The sequence below is a fragment of the Kryptolebias marmoratus genome, linkage group LG24 (assembly GCF_001649575.2).
Source record: "Kryptolebias marmoratus isolate JLee-2015 linkage group LG24, ASM164957v2, whole genome shotgun sequence".
NCBI lineage: Eukaryota > Metazoa > Chordata > Actinopteri > Cyprinodontiformes > Rivulidae > Kryptolebias > Kryptolebias marmoratus.
The window spans coordinates 17807172-17822192 of record NC_051453.1 but is presented as its reverse complement, the minus strand read 5'-3'; the positions used below and the strand labels follow the sequence as shown (position 1 = coordinate 17822192).

General features: G+C 38.3%; 1 protein-coding gene across 1 annotated transcript in view; it reads right to left on the bottom strand.

The window, feature by feature from the left end:
- Positions 1-15021, bottom strand: part of scfd2 (sec1 family domain containing 2) — a 120711-nt gene that overhangs the window by 69279 nt on the left and 36411 nt on the right. The window contains exon 5 of the mRNA XM_037974139.1: positions 4212-4509. Coding sequence (XP_037830067.1) covers positions 4212-4509 — 298 coding nt within the window. The remainder of the gene's footprint in view (positions 1-4211; positions 4510-15021) is intronic.

The window sequence follows — 15021 nt, the reverse complement described above, 5'->3', positions numbered from 1 at the left end:
TCACTGCACTCTTGGAGTTGGGCCTTTAGCGCTGTCTTCTGTTCAGAGAAAAGTTTAACAAAGTTCTTAAAGAGGATAATGTTGAACATAATGTTGCAAAGTTTAGATTGCTGTTAATTTGTCACACATACATAGTGACTCACTTCCCTGCTTTCCTGTAGGTCCATGGCTATCTGAGTGAGCCCCCCATCCCCAGAAATGAAAGCCCCCTGCAGTACTGGAAAAGCAACATGGCTCACTTTCCTGCCCTGGCCAAGGCGGCACGCAAGTACCTTTCAGCTCCATGTACAAGTGTGGACAGTGAACGTCTCTTTTCTGCTGCGTCACATATCGTTGATGAAAAGAGAAACAGGATCCAGTGTGAAAAAGCAGAAATGCTTCTCTTTGTAAAAAAAAATCTGCCTTTGCTAATGAAGGAGGCCTAGACTGTAATCCACAGTCACCCACAGGTGGAAACACTGTTTCAGTGTTGGGGACATTAATTTTCAGCACAAGCTTTAAGTTGGAAAATGTGCAAATACTACCATGTATTTTTGTGTTATAGTTATGTCCCAGTTCTAATATTTTTGTTTAACAATTTTATAGCTGGAACTTAAAATTATTTGCATTTTTTATGTTTGCCTGCTTGTGTAAACACTGTTTCAGTGTTGGGACATTTACTTTCTTGAATATTTACTAATTACAGTGCAAGTGGGAAAATGTGAACCTATGGTCAGGATAGACTTTTATGTTTTGATTTAGCATTTTTCACAGATTTGTGTTTAACTGGAGTAGACTTGTGGTTAAAACATGTTTTGCATTTTAACAATGCCTTGTTGCCATGAATACTGCCAAGTTTGATCAGTTGACCTTGTCCAGCTGTTGTTGGCATTATTTAGATTTATGATACAAACTTACTCCTAAGAGTTTTGTCAGTTTAGGGAGTTAAGTTGTACACACTTGTTACAAATTGAAATTATAAAAAGTAACACTCCTGGTTACTTGTTTTTTATGTTAGCTATGCAATCTTATTTGAAAGTTACACTTTTTGAAAAATAAAGCATTAAAAAAAATTCAATTTGCATAATTTTCAGTCTGTGCAAAATTTGATCGTTCCAGAAATGCAAGTGTTTTTGTGCGTGGGTGTAATATCGGTAAATATCGGTTATCGGCCATAACAACAATATTAATATCGGATATCGATATTGGCCCAAATTTTCATATCGGTGCATCCCTAGTTTTCATGTACAATAACATATAGAAAACACCCAGCCTGAGGAACTCGACACACCTGAGTTGGGTAATAAAATTATTATTGCTAAATATTTGGTTTGAGACCCCTGGAAGTGTACTCACAGCACAGCTTAAACTAATGTAGCTGCAGCACCAACAGCTAATATGCTAACTGTGACTGACCTCCATCTACAATACTGTTGTGCATAGTTTTTAAACAAGAAATGATGAATGCAAGTTTAAAAGCTTGAATATGGTCAGCAATCGTTTTAGCTTGGCTTTTTGCAAAGAAAACATTTTGTGTTCATTCAGTATATTTTACCAGCTGTCCAAACACACCATTATTCCTGCGTCCTTCATATCAAATGACACACTTCATAAACAAAACAGAGGTGTAAACACACACTGGGTCAGCTCTATGAAACCCACACAACAAACCAGTGCTACTGCCAGAAATAAATTTGGTAACTGGATGAACTCCCGTTGCCCTAAATGCCCTCAGCCATTTTAGATGAAAGTGACTAAAATGCTTAAACACACACACTGTGTTATGAGTGTCGTGATGACATAAAAAAGAGAGAGGGGTGAGAAAAATTTGGGTTATTGCAACTGATATATTCATCGCAATATTCAACACTAACATTGCAATTATGTGTTTTTCTAATATCATGCAATCCTACTAGATATCAATATATGAACACACCAGACTAACCTGTTGTCCAAAACCCTTTGTTGCTTTTTGACAGTAAACTTGTTGTCCAGAAACTTTTCAGGAAAAGTGTCGGTCTGTTAGTTTTCCATCAACGAGGTGAACTCACGTGTGACCGTTTTGGTGGATTGTTTAAGTTTATAGCTTTTAGCTGAAGCCTCAACGTTTCTACGTCCCTCAGTGGCTCATGTGAAGTGAATGGTGCGAAACAATGCTGTGACGGTGTCAGATCACAATGTTCAAAATATTCCAGATTTACAACATTTTCCCCTCTTTCTCCATTTACGTCTATCCTTTCACAAAGCAAGTTGCACTATTAGTGGTTAGCAATTTCAAATGAGTTCATTTGAACAGTATTTTGGGCAAACAATAAATGGCAATGTTAACTCTTTGCAAAGTTGTTTAGCATTTTTGCAAAAAAATGGAAGAAGGGTTATGAGACCGAGCAACATGGAATCATCCTGGTTTAAGCAAACAATGTTCCTTTCAAACATTTGTGCTTCTAAGACATTAAAATGATCAATGATAAGGGGATAATTTTACTTTTTCATGAAACAGTATATCTGGGTAAATATGCATAGCTTCAAATATGCAGCACAATATGGCAAGCTGCTAATTAAAGCACATTACTTGAAGACTTCTTTTTTACAACTTAAAGCAAAAACTAGGTGTCTACATGATTTATTTCTTTTATTTTAAAGAAAATACTCACAACGTCTGAATGAAAACATGTACCAGAAAACAAAACTAGTGTTGGGTAGTCTGAGGAACATCATTTCCTGAAGATGCTCTTTAATTAAGTTCACAGAGGGAGGTAATTAGCCAGCGTTAGGGTGTGTTAGACTAGACTGTCATGATTACTTTCCTAAACTCACATGTTCCCCTTTATTTTGTTTCTTTTGTGTCAGAGCTTATTGTTTTTGTGTGCCTGCATGCCGTTTGTGCATGCACTGTGTGTATCTGAGTAACTGCAGCATGTTGGCTAAGCTTCAGCTGCTTACCGTAGCCAGAAATGAAAGAAAGAAGAATTAAAATAACAGAAGAATTTGTAAAAACACTGCTCTCATGGTGAGCAGGTTTCATTCAGCGTCTGGTTTCTATTTGAGTCCTTTAATTGGGGAGAATGTCACAATCAATGTTTTGCTCTGGATGCTGAAGCAGACAACCTCCTCATGTTACTCGAGTCAACGACTTCATTGGCCGATATAAAACCCTTCTTGCTCGCGCACAAACACACACGATCAAATTTAAATGAGTGAATGCACTGCCAGGTTCCTGCAAGCGGTTAAGTCTTGTTTTCCTTTTTTTTTCTTCCCATGTCTTTAAACACACCTGGCACACTGTGACAGGCTTACTTCGAATGAAGTGTTTATAACAAAGTCAGGATTTTTGACATGAGCCACATCTCTCTGCTAGTGCCTGCCAGGAGGCCCCTCGGTTTTAAACTGCACTTAGCCAAGTAGAACAGGAAGAGGGAAAAACAGAGTATATGAGGGAAAATACGGAGAGGGAGAGAGAGGTCAGCACTCTTATTAGTACTTTACAAAAATTTACAAACCCTATAAACAATATGACCCCGTATGAGATACGAGACAAAACCTCAATGTATTATTTCAGGGCGTGTGCTACAGTACAGAGTCGGCCAAAACTAAAAGTAGGACTAATTATGAACTATGTGGCAGGGGAGGAGACCATGTGTTAGAGGCTCAAGGTTAAAGATGCTATTACTCTGGGAGGTATGCCGGCTGTGGTGTCGAGGTAGATGGTTCATTCATCTTTAGAGCTGGCCTTGATTTGCACCAACACTCAGAAACCAGCTCTGCTTAAAAACTACAAGGTCCAAAGCTGAACTGAAGAACAACTAATACCCTACATACACATATAACCTCTGGTTTGTTGTAGCTCTACAGTAAATTAAGAGTTTCCTACAGTAAGGCTCCATAGCTGGGAGACAGATTTTTGCCATTATAATGAAGGAGTTGTAAACATTAAAGTGAAGGGTTATTTCTCTCTCACACTTATCCACATACACAGTTAAAGCATTCCTACATTTGACATTTTGTGTAGCTGCTCCCTAAACTGACAAGTGTGTGTGTAGGTGTGCACACTAGAGTATGTGACACAAGAAAGAGAAGGATTGGGTGCAAAGACTGATTAAAAAAAAAAAACTCCCATTAGCGGCACTGGAGGGAGAGTTAGAAGAAACAAACAATCAGCAGCTAGCACCTTCTTAGGGCAAGTTTGGCAAACGGTGCAATAACACTTTTGATAGCAGAAACTTTTCTTTCACCTGTGAGTTTTTGGAGCAAAGGGCTGAGTTCGGTCTCCTGCGTGATGACCAGGGTGAGCGCTCCTATCAGCTCCCGCTCCAGCTTCTCCAGCTCCTCCTCCTCTTCGGCATCCCGGCCTGTACGCTGGGCCTCATCGGCCAGAGAGTACAGATAGATCAGCAGGAGGATCAGCTCATCTGGCCCGCACTCGTCCTCCCTGAACCTCACCCCAGAGGATGAGCTGTCCTCGCCTCCGCGGGGATTCATCAGGGGCAGCAACTGCCTCAGCACCGCAGGAAAATCAGAGTCCCCAAGAGTCTGTGACACACAAAACCAAAACATAGAAAAGCATGATGAAGTCTGTAAGTTTTGCACACAAACATGTTTTGAAAAACACACTGAAGCTTTTATGAAAGGATTAGGAAGACACCAGTAAGTTGGTGCTGCTTTCCAAGAAACAAAGAATATATTAGTCATCAGTCAGAGCATTTTGGAAGCTCTGGGAGGCAATCAAAAAGTAAAACACATGTTACCAAGGTGATAGTTGTGCTAATTTAGGCACTAAAAGTTTGGCACTCAAGTACCAAAGGCATGATATCTGAAAGACACAAAGTCAAAGAAGACATGTTTAGCATGGTAAACTTGGGCAATTCTTGTCTAAATTTCTGGTCTTCAGAGTTTCTGAGAATTCAGTTTTTTTATTTCACAAGAAACAAACAAAAAAAACTGTAACCTGAAAACACTTTCTTTTTATAGCATCCTTTTACTTTGTGGGCATACATTGTTTGAAATTTCAGAGTGTTACAAGCATTTAATACGCCGCATGTTTCTGCACAAGAGACCACTTTCCAGTGGAATAATAACCACAGAAAGTGGTATTACATACGAGTGCGTAGCAAAGTAAGCCCGTGGACAAGTTTGCACAATGAAAAGAAGATATTGATGTCATTAGCACACCACTGAAATCCAGCTCACAGGTTTTGCAGCCATGATGGACAGCTGATTAAAGTGTCTCATGGCCTTTCACTGTTTGCACAAGTTTGTTGAGTCAAAGTATTCAAACAGTTTTGAAATTTACTTCATTTGATCTTTCCTACGAAGATCTGTAAACAATCTCAGCTCTAACAAGATTAAGGTCAGACATCTACTGTTAAAAACTCAGATTCAACTGTTTTTATGGTGCTCCTTTACTATTTTTTACTGGAAAGTAGTGCAAGTAAAAATAGTACGCTTCTTTCTTACTATCCAGATTATGACCTTAGAAAACATTGATAGTTACTATAAAGTAACAGAATTTTAATTCAAAACAAAGAGCTATTTTTAAAATGAATACATTTTTATTTTATTGCAGATAGAACCCAATGTATTTCATGTTTTATTCATTGGTAAATACAAATTTATTCCTATTTTTCAAGCCTGCAACAGATTCTAAAAATATTTTAATTAGGGTGATTTAGGGATGGTGATGGGTAATAAATTGGGCTTAGAAGGCGTCTTTGTGGAGCAAAGTTTGCCAAGAAAAGGATGAGAAAATTATTGAACTCTTTAAAAAAATCAATGTTCTTAGAAGAAAGATTGAAAGTGATTAGTGTTTTTCTTCATCTGCAATGCATTCTATTAATTGATTTAAAGAATGTGGATGAATTTCAGTGAGAAAGGCAAGAGAGTATATTCAGATGAAATACTATTTCAACTATTGCTTTTAGAAGAAAAGGACACTTTGTGCTCCAGACCAAAAGACAAAAAGCACCATTCAGACTCTTATCAGCTACAAATCTAGAAGCCAGGCTCTGTGATGATATGAGGCTGTATCAGTGATCTTGGCAAAACTCATTTCCACGACTGTGATGGCAGCATTGATACAGAAAAGTACAATGGGATTTTAGAGCGACAAACGCTGCTTTCAAGACCACATCTTTCTCAGGGATGGCCATATGATGTAAAACCACATTTGGAACACATTACTCCTCAGCCACGCAGAGAAGAGCATATGAGTAGCAAGCAGCCTGCCTGAAATCTTGACCGGTCCTCCACCTTTAGCAGTAATAACTTACATTTGACTGTCTGCAAAACAAGCCCAAATCATCCAAATCATCACGCCTCTGCTACTGTGCTTGACAGTTGGTATGAAGTGTGCAGACATGCTTTTTTGTTTTTTGCCAAAAGCCTTCCAAACAAGCCAGTCTTTTACCAGTTTTCCTGTCATGAACTTTAACCTTCAACCTACAAACTGTGGGATGTAGAACTCAAGCTGTACAGCGCCTAGAAAAGGTATTTGGATGTTTTATCCTGTTATTCCTGTCATAAGTCAACCATGGTCAATATAAATCGACCTTTTTGACAAAATATTAAAAAATAAAAAAAACTTCATTGTCAAAATGAAATCAAATTTCAACAGAATAGTACCAGTTAGATAAAAATATGCAATTTCAAATAAGTGATTGCATAAATATTCACCCTTTTTAAAGTGACTGTCCCAATTCAACACAGAGATAATTTTATTGAAAAGTACAAGTCATGGAATGGAGAGAAAAGGATTTCCAAGGCCCTAAACAGCCCCAGGAGTTCTGTTGAATCCACCATCAAGAGACAGAAGGAATGGGAAATTTATAAATCTACCAAGAGCAGGCCGTCCTCACAAACTGAGAGACAGTGAAGAAGGAGAATAGTGAGCGAGACCACCTAGGAGCACTCTGAAGGAGGTCCAAGCTTTAGCAGGTGAGATGGAACAGACTGAGCTACAAGAATTGTTGCCCAGGTTCTTCACTAATCTGATCTTTATGGGAGAGAGGCAAAGAGAAAGACACTGTTGAAGAAAACTCATTAAATCTAGTCTAAGGCCGGCTACTGAGAAGGACTTGATCCTAGAGTCTCCCACATAACGTTTGGCAAACTCCAGTCAAAATTTAATGAGTTTTCTTCAACAGTGGACTTAGTTTTTCCCCAAACACAGTTTTTGTATTTTGGCTTGTTGAATAAAAAAATGGCATTTTTAAATTTGTTGTGTATTTTTGTGCACTTGAGATTAGAATTGAATCATTTTAGAACCAGATCTTTTGTTCTTTCATGAACACATACAACCGTAGAACTGGCAAAGGGTGTACTCTTTATTCCCATTACTGTATTAACAAATTAAGTGAAGTTGCTGAGTTTGTTGTAACACAAACAATAAATGAGGCAGGAAAAAATACAATGGCGATTTCTTATAAATTTATATAAAAACTGTTTAGCAGAGATCCCATGGGACTGCTACTATTCATTTTGCAATAGTGAAAGGGAACAGAATAAGTCTGTAAAGGTAACTGGATTTACACAGTCACTATGTTTTTTAAATGTTTGTCACCCAGGGGCACCAGCCTTTACCAGAGCCATAGAGCTGTTTTAGTGAAAAAGGTGAGCAGTTGTTTTCTACATGACAAAGACACATCACCAAACCTTATTTTGCCTTAACAACATATGAAATATTGGGTTCTTGCTGTCTTCAATGACATAATAGTCACTTGCAAGAAATAATGCATTACGTTGTTAGTTTGCTTTTAAACAGATTATTGCAGAAGAGAGGAGTTCAAATGATGACACAGAGTTGGAGACAGACTTCACGTTCTGCTAAGTACAACACTGGACAAATACATTTCGAAATAGATAATAGGTTTTCACAGCAGTGTTTCAATTCGAAAGAAATAATACTGAACATTTAAAAAAATTGAGATGTTTAAACAATGCATCCAGTGTATTTTAGGTTTGACAGAGTTGCATCAAAGTTTGTTTTTTAGAAACATAACAACATAGCTGTACATTGTCATTATCCAGTATAAGTGACAAGTTAGTAATAGTACACAAAATAAGCTCTGTTTGCAACTTTGGGTGTCTCAATCTGTCATTTGCAGTTTTAACAGTCTGTTAAAAGTCCCATTTTTATTCAGAGCAAGCTAAACTTTTAAAAACAGGTTCAAAACTTGATAAGCAGTAACCTTTTAGATCTAACTTCATTTAGAAACATCCCAATCTGGTCAGTTTTTTCTTGGTTCTATAGGCTGGAATATTTATTACTGCAATACAGTTAGTCGATATTAGGAAGCCATTTATAAACCCAGCCCGTCTAAAAACAGTGTAAATATTCAAATTGTGGGCTTCAAATAAATGACCTCATTGTTCCATTTGTTAATTTTAGAGTTCTTTGAGAGGTTGATGTAACGTTCAGTTTTGTTCCATTCTTTTGTTAGATTTTCACGAACAGCTTTTCTTTCTCTCTGTGGCAAATACAAGCCTATTTGGAACAATGTTCAGCTGCAGCGACCTGCTTCTGTGACCCTGTCTGTGCAGGTCTGAATAGTCAGCCACTCACGATGGTTAAGAAGTCCAAGATGTAACAGATCACGAGATCTTTCACAGAACACTGGCCACTATTACAGCACGGGTGAGCTCACACAGCTATAAAACAAGGGCGTGGAGCTGATCTGTCTGATGAAAAGCATGAAATTCAAATGAAAAATCGGCCTGAGAACGAGAAAACAGGCAACAGGGTCACACAGCGATGGGAAAAGTGAACAATAAAGCAGAGACGAGAAGGAGTGGAGAAAGATACTAAGATATTACAAGGGAAATTAAGATCCAGATGATAGAAGAAAGGAAATAATTGTTGACAGTGGAAAGTACGTTTGTGGCGGATAAAGCTACAAAATGCTCCCACGGATATATTTCATTTTAACGAGGGGTTGTTTTGTGGAGAACTTTGTGTTGCAAGACAAACAGTCTTTGAGAACAGGGGGCCTTTAGACGTTGCAGTGGGCCCACTGAGGGATGCTGCATCTGACCCACAGGAACTCCTCATGGAGCCAAAGATGCAACACAGTCCAGAGATGGAGCCAAAGCCAAAGAACTCACTGACTGACCCTCAAGAAGCAGAGTTTAGAGACTTTTCTTTTCAACTGGTGTATATAATTTCCTCTAATATAAATAAAATCAACACAAATCAGCACTTTTTGAAGGTGATATCTGCATCTGTTACATGCTCAGGTCCAAAACTGAGCATACAAGGTGAAAAGCACTCAATCCTGTGAATCCACTCACTCCAATGAGATCTCCTTGCTGCCTCGGGGCCCCAGCCAACCAAGCGCCCTCAGGGATCATTCAAAAACAATCTCGCCACACATTTTTCTTTTTAAGCGTTGTGAAATCAAATACCTCTACAAGCTACGCACATCTGAACTGCCAAACAGTGTTTGGATCTTTCCCTTGCTCATTTCTGGAAGAGGACAGCAGCATGGAGAGAAAGACAAAGGACATTAAGAGCTGTTTAAAGGCAAACTGCTGAGCACTTTCTCTTTCATCTTGCACTTTTACAACATCTACTGACCACAAACCTCTCTGTCTGTACATGTCTTAAAGGACATTCATTTGATGCCTCAGGTTGTCAAAGTGTGCCATGGTCAGCAATTAGCATTTTCATTTTATAATACCTGTTGCCATGCAACTTAGGCATATGAGGCTTTCAAAGGCAACAGAGAGAAAAGAGCTGAAAGGGGAGATCTGGAGGGACTCTGGGCCCCTTCATCATTTGTCAAGAACTACTTTAGTCCAACACTGCGCTCGTGTTACCTCCCAGACCTCCGAGTGCACAAACAGGACATGTTCTTCATTGTGAGAATACAGATCTTTACACATCTGCCCTTGTTTTTTCACATTTTGTTGTGACTTCCATTCTCTTTAGGCTTGTATTCCTTTCACATACAGTAATGTCCCCTTGTGACTCATGTGTTATAACAGTGTGAATTCAGAGCTTTCAAAGTCAACCTTTTTGCCATGTTGATATTGATATTATTAATGCATCCAGTGAAAGAATAGTGCAATCAGTCAGTCTTGCTTAGAGCTTAGCTGCTTAGAGTTAGACAGGTTAAAAAAGAGAGCCTTTTATTTTGATCAGTGTGGCAAGTGTTTTAGTCTCCAGTTGCTCTGACTTTTTTAATTACTTTCCACAAAAGCACCTTTGTGTGCAGAGTTTGATCTGTGTACAGTGAGGAACGTGCATATTTTTTCACGTGCCAGAGGAAGCATGAAGTGTAACTGGGTGCCTTCAAAAGATCTACAGAAGCTGCTGTCAGCTCCATACCATGGCGCCAAGGCAGGAAATGGAAGTCTTTTTGAGCAGAGTAAAGCTGAATGGGAACACTAACGGACTGAAGGCCTTTCCAGTTCTGGAGGTAAACTCAACAATGCTTGACTTCATGGCGCTGGTGCACAGGCTTTTGGTACTGTCACAACATTTTGTTACATCCGTTTGTGTATTTCAAAACTCTTTTTACATGGGTCAAAACGTATGAAAATGAAGAGTATGTTGTAAAAAGTTAAGTCTTGTGATGTACGTGTAACGTTCATGGTGCATTCCTGTTAGCTATATTGTGTATGCATTGGGTTAAAGGTTGGGAAAATTTTGGGTCACTGCTATGTAACTTTCAATATCATGGCATATACATCACACTTTAAAGTTACCAAAAAGACGAATACCAAAAATTGTGATGGGGTGTGAGTGAAAAGCAGTACTGTACACGTCTTATTAGAAACAATTGTAGAATTTACAATTAATGGAATATGATTTAGAAGAGAAAACTATATCAATTAACTATATAAAATCTGTCTGAGTCACTTGCGAAACTAAGTATTTCTCATTGTTTTCCCAATTTATGCAGCAACCATTTAATGCTCTGAAATAGCCCACATGGCTGACACAGGTTTTGCTTGAATAAAATCCTATTCTTGATTAAAGAACCCCTAATGTCTTCCAAAAACCTTACACAGTATATCTAAAATATACCTTAGAAGAAATACTCTTAATGCCAAAAAAAATATTTCTACTCTAAAAGCTGTGCAGATTCAGGGGCAGTGTTCCTTCTAAGAGCTACAGAATTACTGCCGTAATAACAGGAAGCAAACATTATTATTATTATTTCAATTACAGAATCCAGCAGCTGTGCTGCCATGTGCTAATGTGACCATTACACACAATTACAGAATAACAATGGCATTACTCTGTCAAAACAACACTAACTTTAGGGTTTGCAATTACTCAGACAATGCCATTACTTTAAATTACCTGGGAATTTCTTGTTATGACGAAACATTACCCCAAAACAACCAAACTATGTTTTAAATATAGAACTCATCTTTCTTCTCTGACAGGCTTAGCATAATGTCTGAAATTTGCCAGTGGATTATTGGTGAACATTTGAAGCATCACTGGCAATTTTTTTTTCCAGACCAATCATGAGCTTTCTCTTGCTTTATGCTCTGGTTTGAATCTGTCTGCTAGTGATTGACATATCGCTGTTTGGCAGTTCGAACCATCCTGGGGTCCATAAAGGCTCAATCTTGCCCAATCACTGAGCTTGGCCAAACTCCGCCTCTAAGCAGCTCAGCCTGAACAGGAAACCAGCTCCAGATGTAACCCCTGGAGGAAGGTGAGTGTTTCAGATGGAGTGCAGTGCGCTAACCAGAAGCAGGCCTCGCTCGCTTGAGTTGCATTACTCTCTTTTTACACAATGAACCTTTTTCTGGGTCTGGGGGGCAGGGGGAGGGTGGATATCGGAGGTCTAGGTCTTTGAAAGAGCAAGAAAACATTTGGCCATAGGTCCGTCCTTCTCGCCAACCAATGTCTTCGTCCAGACATGGCTCAACGTCAATAGATGCCAGTCAGTTCAGTTCTTTTTTACCATAGCGACCACAGCCCCCCTCCCCCGCCAATAAAATAAATAAATAAATAAAACACTTGCATTCTTTTGGAAACACACGTGTGCTTTGTTTCCAAACATATAATCACATTCAATTTGAATTCACAAATAACAACATGCAAAGCTGGAAGGGAAACAAGCAAACTTCTTAAAACAAAATTCGTAATTCCACAAGCCAGAAGAACGCAACAAAAACTTTGACTCTAAATCATGTTCAGCAGGCTTACTGTTGATTTGAAGTAAAACAGCTGGGGCAGGAACACGTTTTCCTACTCAGAAAGGCTGGCAGGATTCTGAACATGTAAACAAAACCAGAACCTCAATGTTTTTCCAGACACTTTGTTAATGAGTGCTTCTCATCTCACCCTGGCAGCTTGATCGCACCTGTACAGCATCTCTGCAGAGACAGGCGGTCACCTGCAATGACGACAATGACAAATCAGACGACGGGTTCACTGGAAAATTTCAGTTTAACAAAAGGCGGATATTTGCCTTAAGTTGAACAGGAGTGGAAAAAGTCAAGATAATCTCTGGATTCTTTTAAACAACCATTATTCTCTTTTGTGTGAAAGGTGTACTCAGAGCAACAGGCTTTTATCAACTATTTCAGAAGAGTCTCCAAACACAAAAAGGAGATAATGTTCACACAGGAACAGTGTCATTGGGAATAATGATAAATCAAATTCATGAACTCGCTCAAGTATCATTCCCTTAGATTTACATTTTTTATGTCTCCCTATTTTTTATGCTTGTTTAAAATGCAGCTAAGCAAAAATAAATCAGCAAATCAGAAATTACAGCTTTTGTATAATTATTGCGATTTAAATATGCCTATTGCTATCACAAGGTGCATATATGCTATCATTTACAGAACGCAACTAAAGGCCCAGTGTTCCCTGATGGAATGCATATCACTCCCAGATATTTAGACTAAGATCTTCTTATGTTGAGAAATGAGTTGGAGCCAGTTTGGTCAGACTTTGAAAAAAAATAAATAAATAAAAAAATCATTATGCATAATCTCACGCAATATCGTGTGACCTCATGCTCAGAGTATGTGTTGTGAATGACTTTCAGCTACAACCACAACAAGTTTTAGCTTAATATTTGTAAAATTGACAGTTTTCTAAGGTCAGTTGACTGTGGCAGCCATCTTGAATTGGGTTGGCTCCAAAAGTCAATCAGTTGTAGATGTAGATCCAGTGATTATTTGCTGAAACTTTCATTGAAGTGCATTAGTGGTTCATGATATGTTTTGCTAAGAGACAGAAACATAAACACACAAACATACCCACACACACATTCAGAGGCTGACAATAATTATTAGTTCATGTTGTTTTTAAGTGCATTAATTCTGACAAATAAAGAATGGAACAGGATATTTTTTTAAGGGTATAAAAGAAGGTTCATCTTCACAAACTTTAAGATCTGCAAACATCAGTGTTTACTTCCAGTCTTTTAGACATCCCTGTACTAAGACACAACTAAAATGAGCCAAACATTTCTTACTGCTGCTGAATGATATTAAATCAAATGCAACAGGAGATGAATGCGGTTTTTATTGTGAAACGGTCACTTTGCTGCATCCCGTAGTTGTGAGAAGTCCTTACACCGTAAACAGAATGTGTTGCAATTTGTTTTGCAGCACTTACTCACTAAAAGTAGCTGCACAGTGATTCTCCTGGTATTACATCACATCGTGTATCGTTATCACAACCAACCGCAGACATTGCCAAACACACAGGGACCAAAACTGGGTGGATTACAATGTTGTTGTCTGTCACCGCTCAACTCTACAAACTTTTCTTCACCCAGGCAACTTGATGACTAATCAAAATTATGCTTGAATGCTGAAAGAAACAGACCAGGATTCTCCTTTACAATAAATATATTAGTATAAGATAATATATGGAATATACAGCCTGACCGCTAGTCTACGCATGCATTCTTTAGCTGAAAGAAAACATGGACTCACAAAGACTGGGGAGTCAAGTTATACCTAAAATAAAAGAAGAAAACAGAGGAGAAATTTAGGACAAAATGACTAATGGTCTGATTGAATAGCTTGTTGTAAGCTAAGAGATTTACAGTGGCCCTGGGAGCTTCGTGCAGAGCAAGTGAAAACACATGCAAACAGACGAAAACACAAACAAATCCAGCAATCATCTTCAGCTATCTGACAGCACAAACACGGAACAGAAAAAGCCACAAATACACAAAACACAACACATCCATTTACTTTGGGTATTTGGCTGTGCTTTCTGATGCAGTATGATTTTTTCCCCCCAAAATAATGAAGATGTTTTATTGTGTTTTGAAGTCATGGGTTGTATGATAGTTTCTTTTTATTACCATTAGGTCTTCTTCAAATTGTACCACAGCATACCGTATGCTACTTAGAAAGGCTTGGGATGTTCTTATTAATTCATGTAATTTAGGGTGTTTTAAACATGTCTGAATAACTCTGACCTTAGATAAGTTTTATTTAGACTTTGCTGTCACATCACAGAACCAAGTGATTTAAACAACTAAACAGATACCACCTCGAACTAAAGATTTATAATGTCAAAGTAATGCTATTGCTTCAGTTGTGAGGGTAATAAAAGCAGCAGCATGTTTTCATACATTTGTCTTGGACATTAAAGGCACTGAAGTCATTTAATCCATGAACAGGTTGGGCTCTCAACATGGCAGAGTTGCTGTTTATGCTTTGAAATGGACTACACTTCCTGCAGTCCTCCTCTTAAACTGCAGGTGTCACTACAGAGAAATAATACTGCTACATCACAGGAAGTACACTCTTTGTATAGAACGCTACTACATAGTTTTAACTTATTTGCGCTAATACAAGAATAAATCCGGCGAGCTGAGATTGTAGTCAAAGCAATATTACTTTTTTGAATACTTATGTATATAATTTCACCGTCCAACCTTAGCATTTAATTAGGATGATAGCATTGACTGGTAAAGTGACTTGATTCATCAGCTTGATGCCTGGTTCACCCAATAGGAACCAATAAACATAAATCTTTGTTTCTGGCTCTTAAAATAGCATGTGAGATGGGTGTGTTTTGTTTCTGTCCCACAGTGTGGTTGCTGCTCTCCA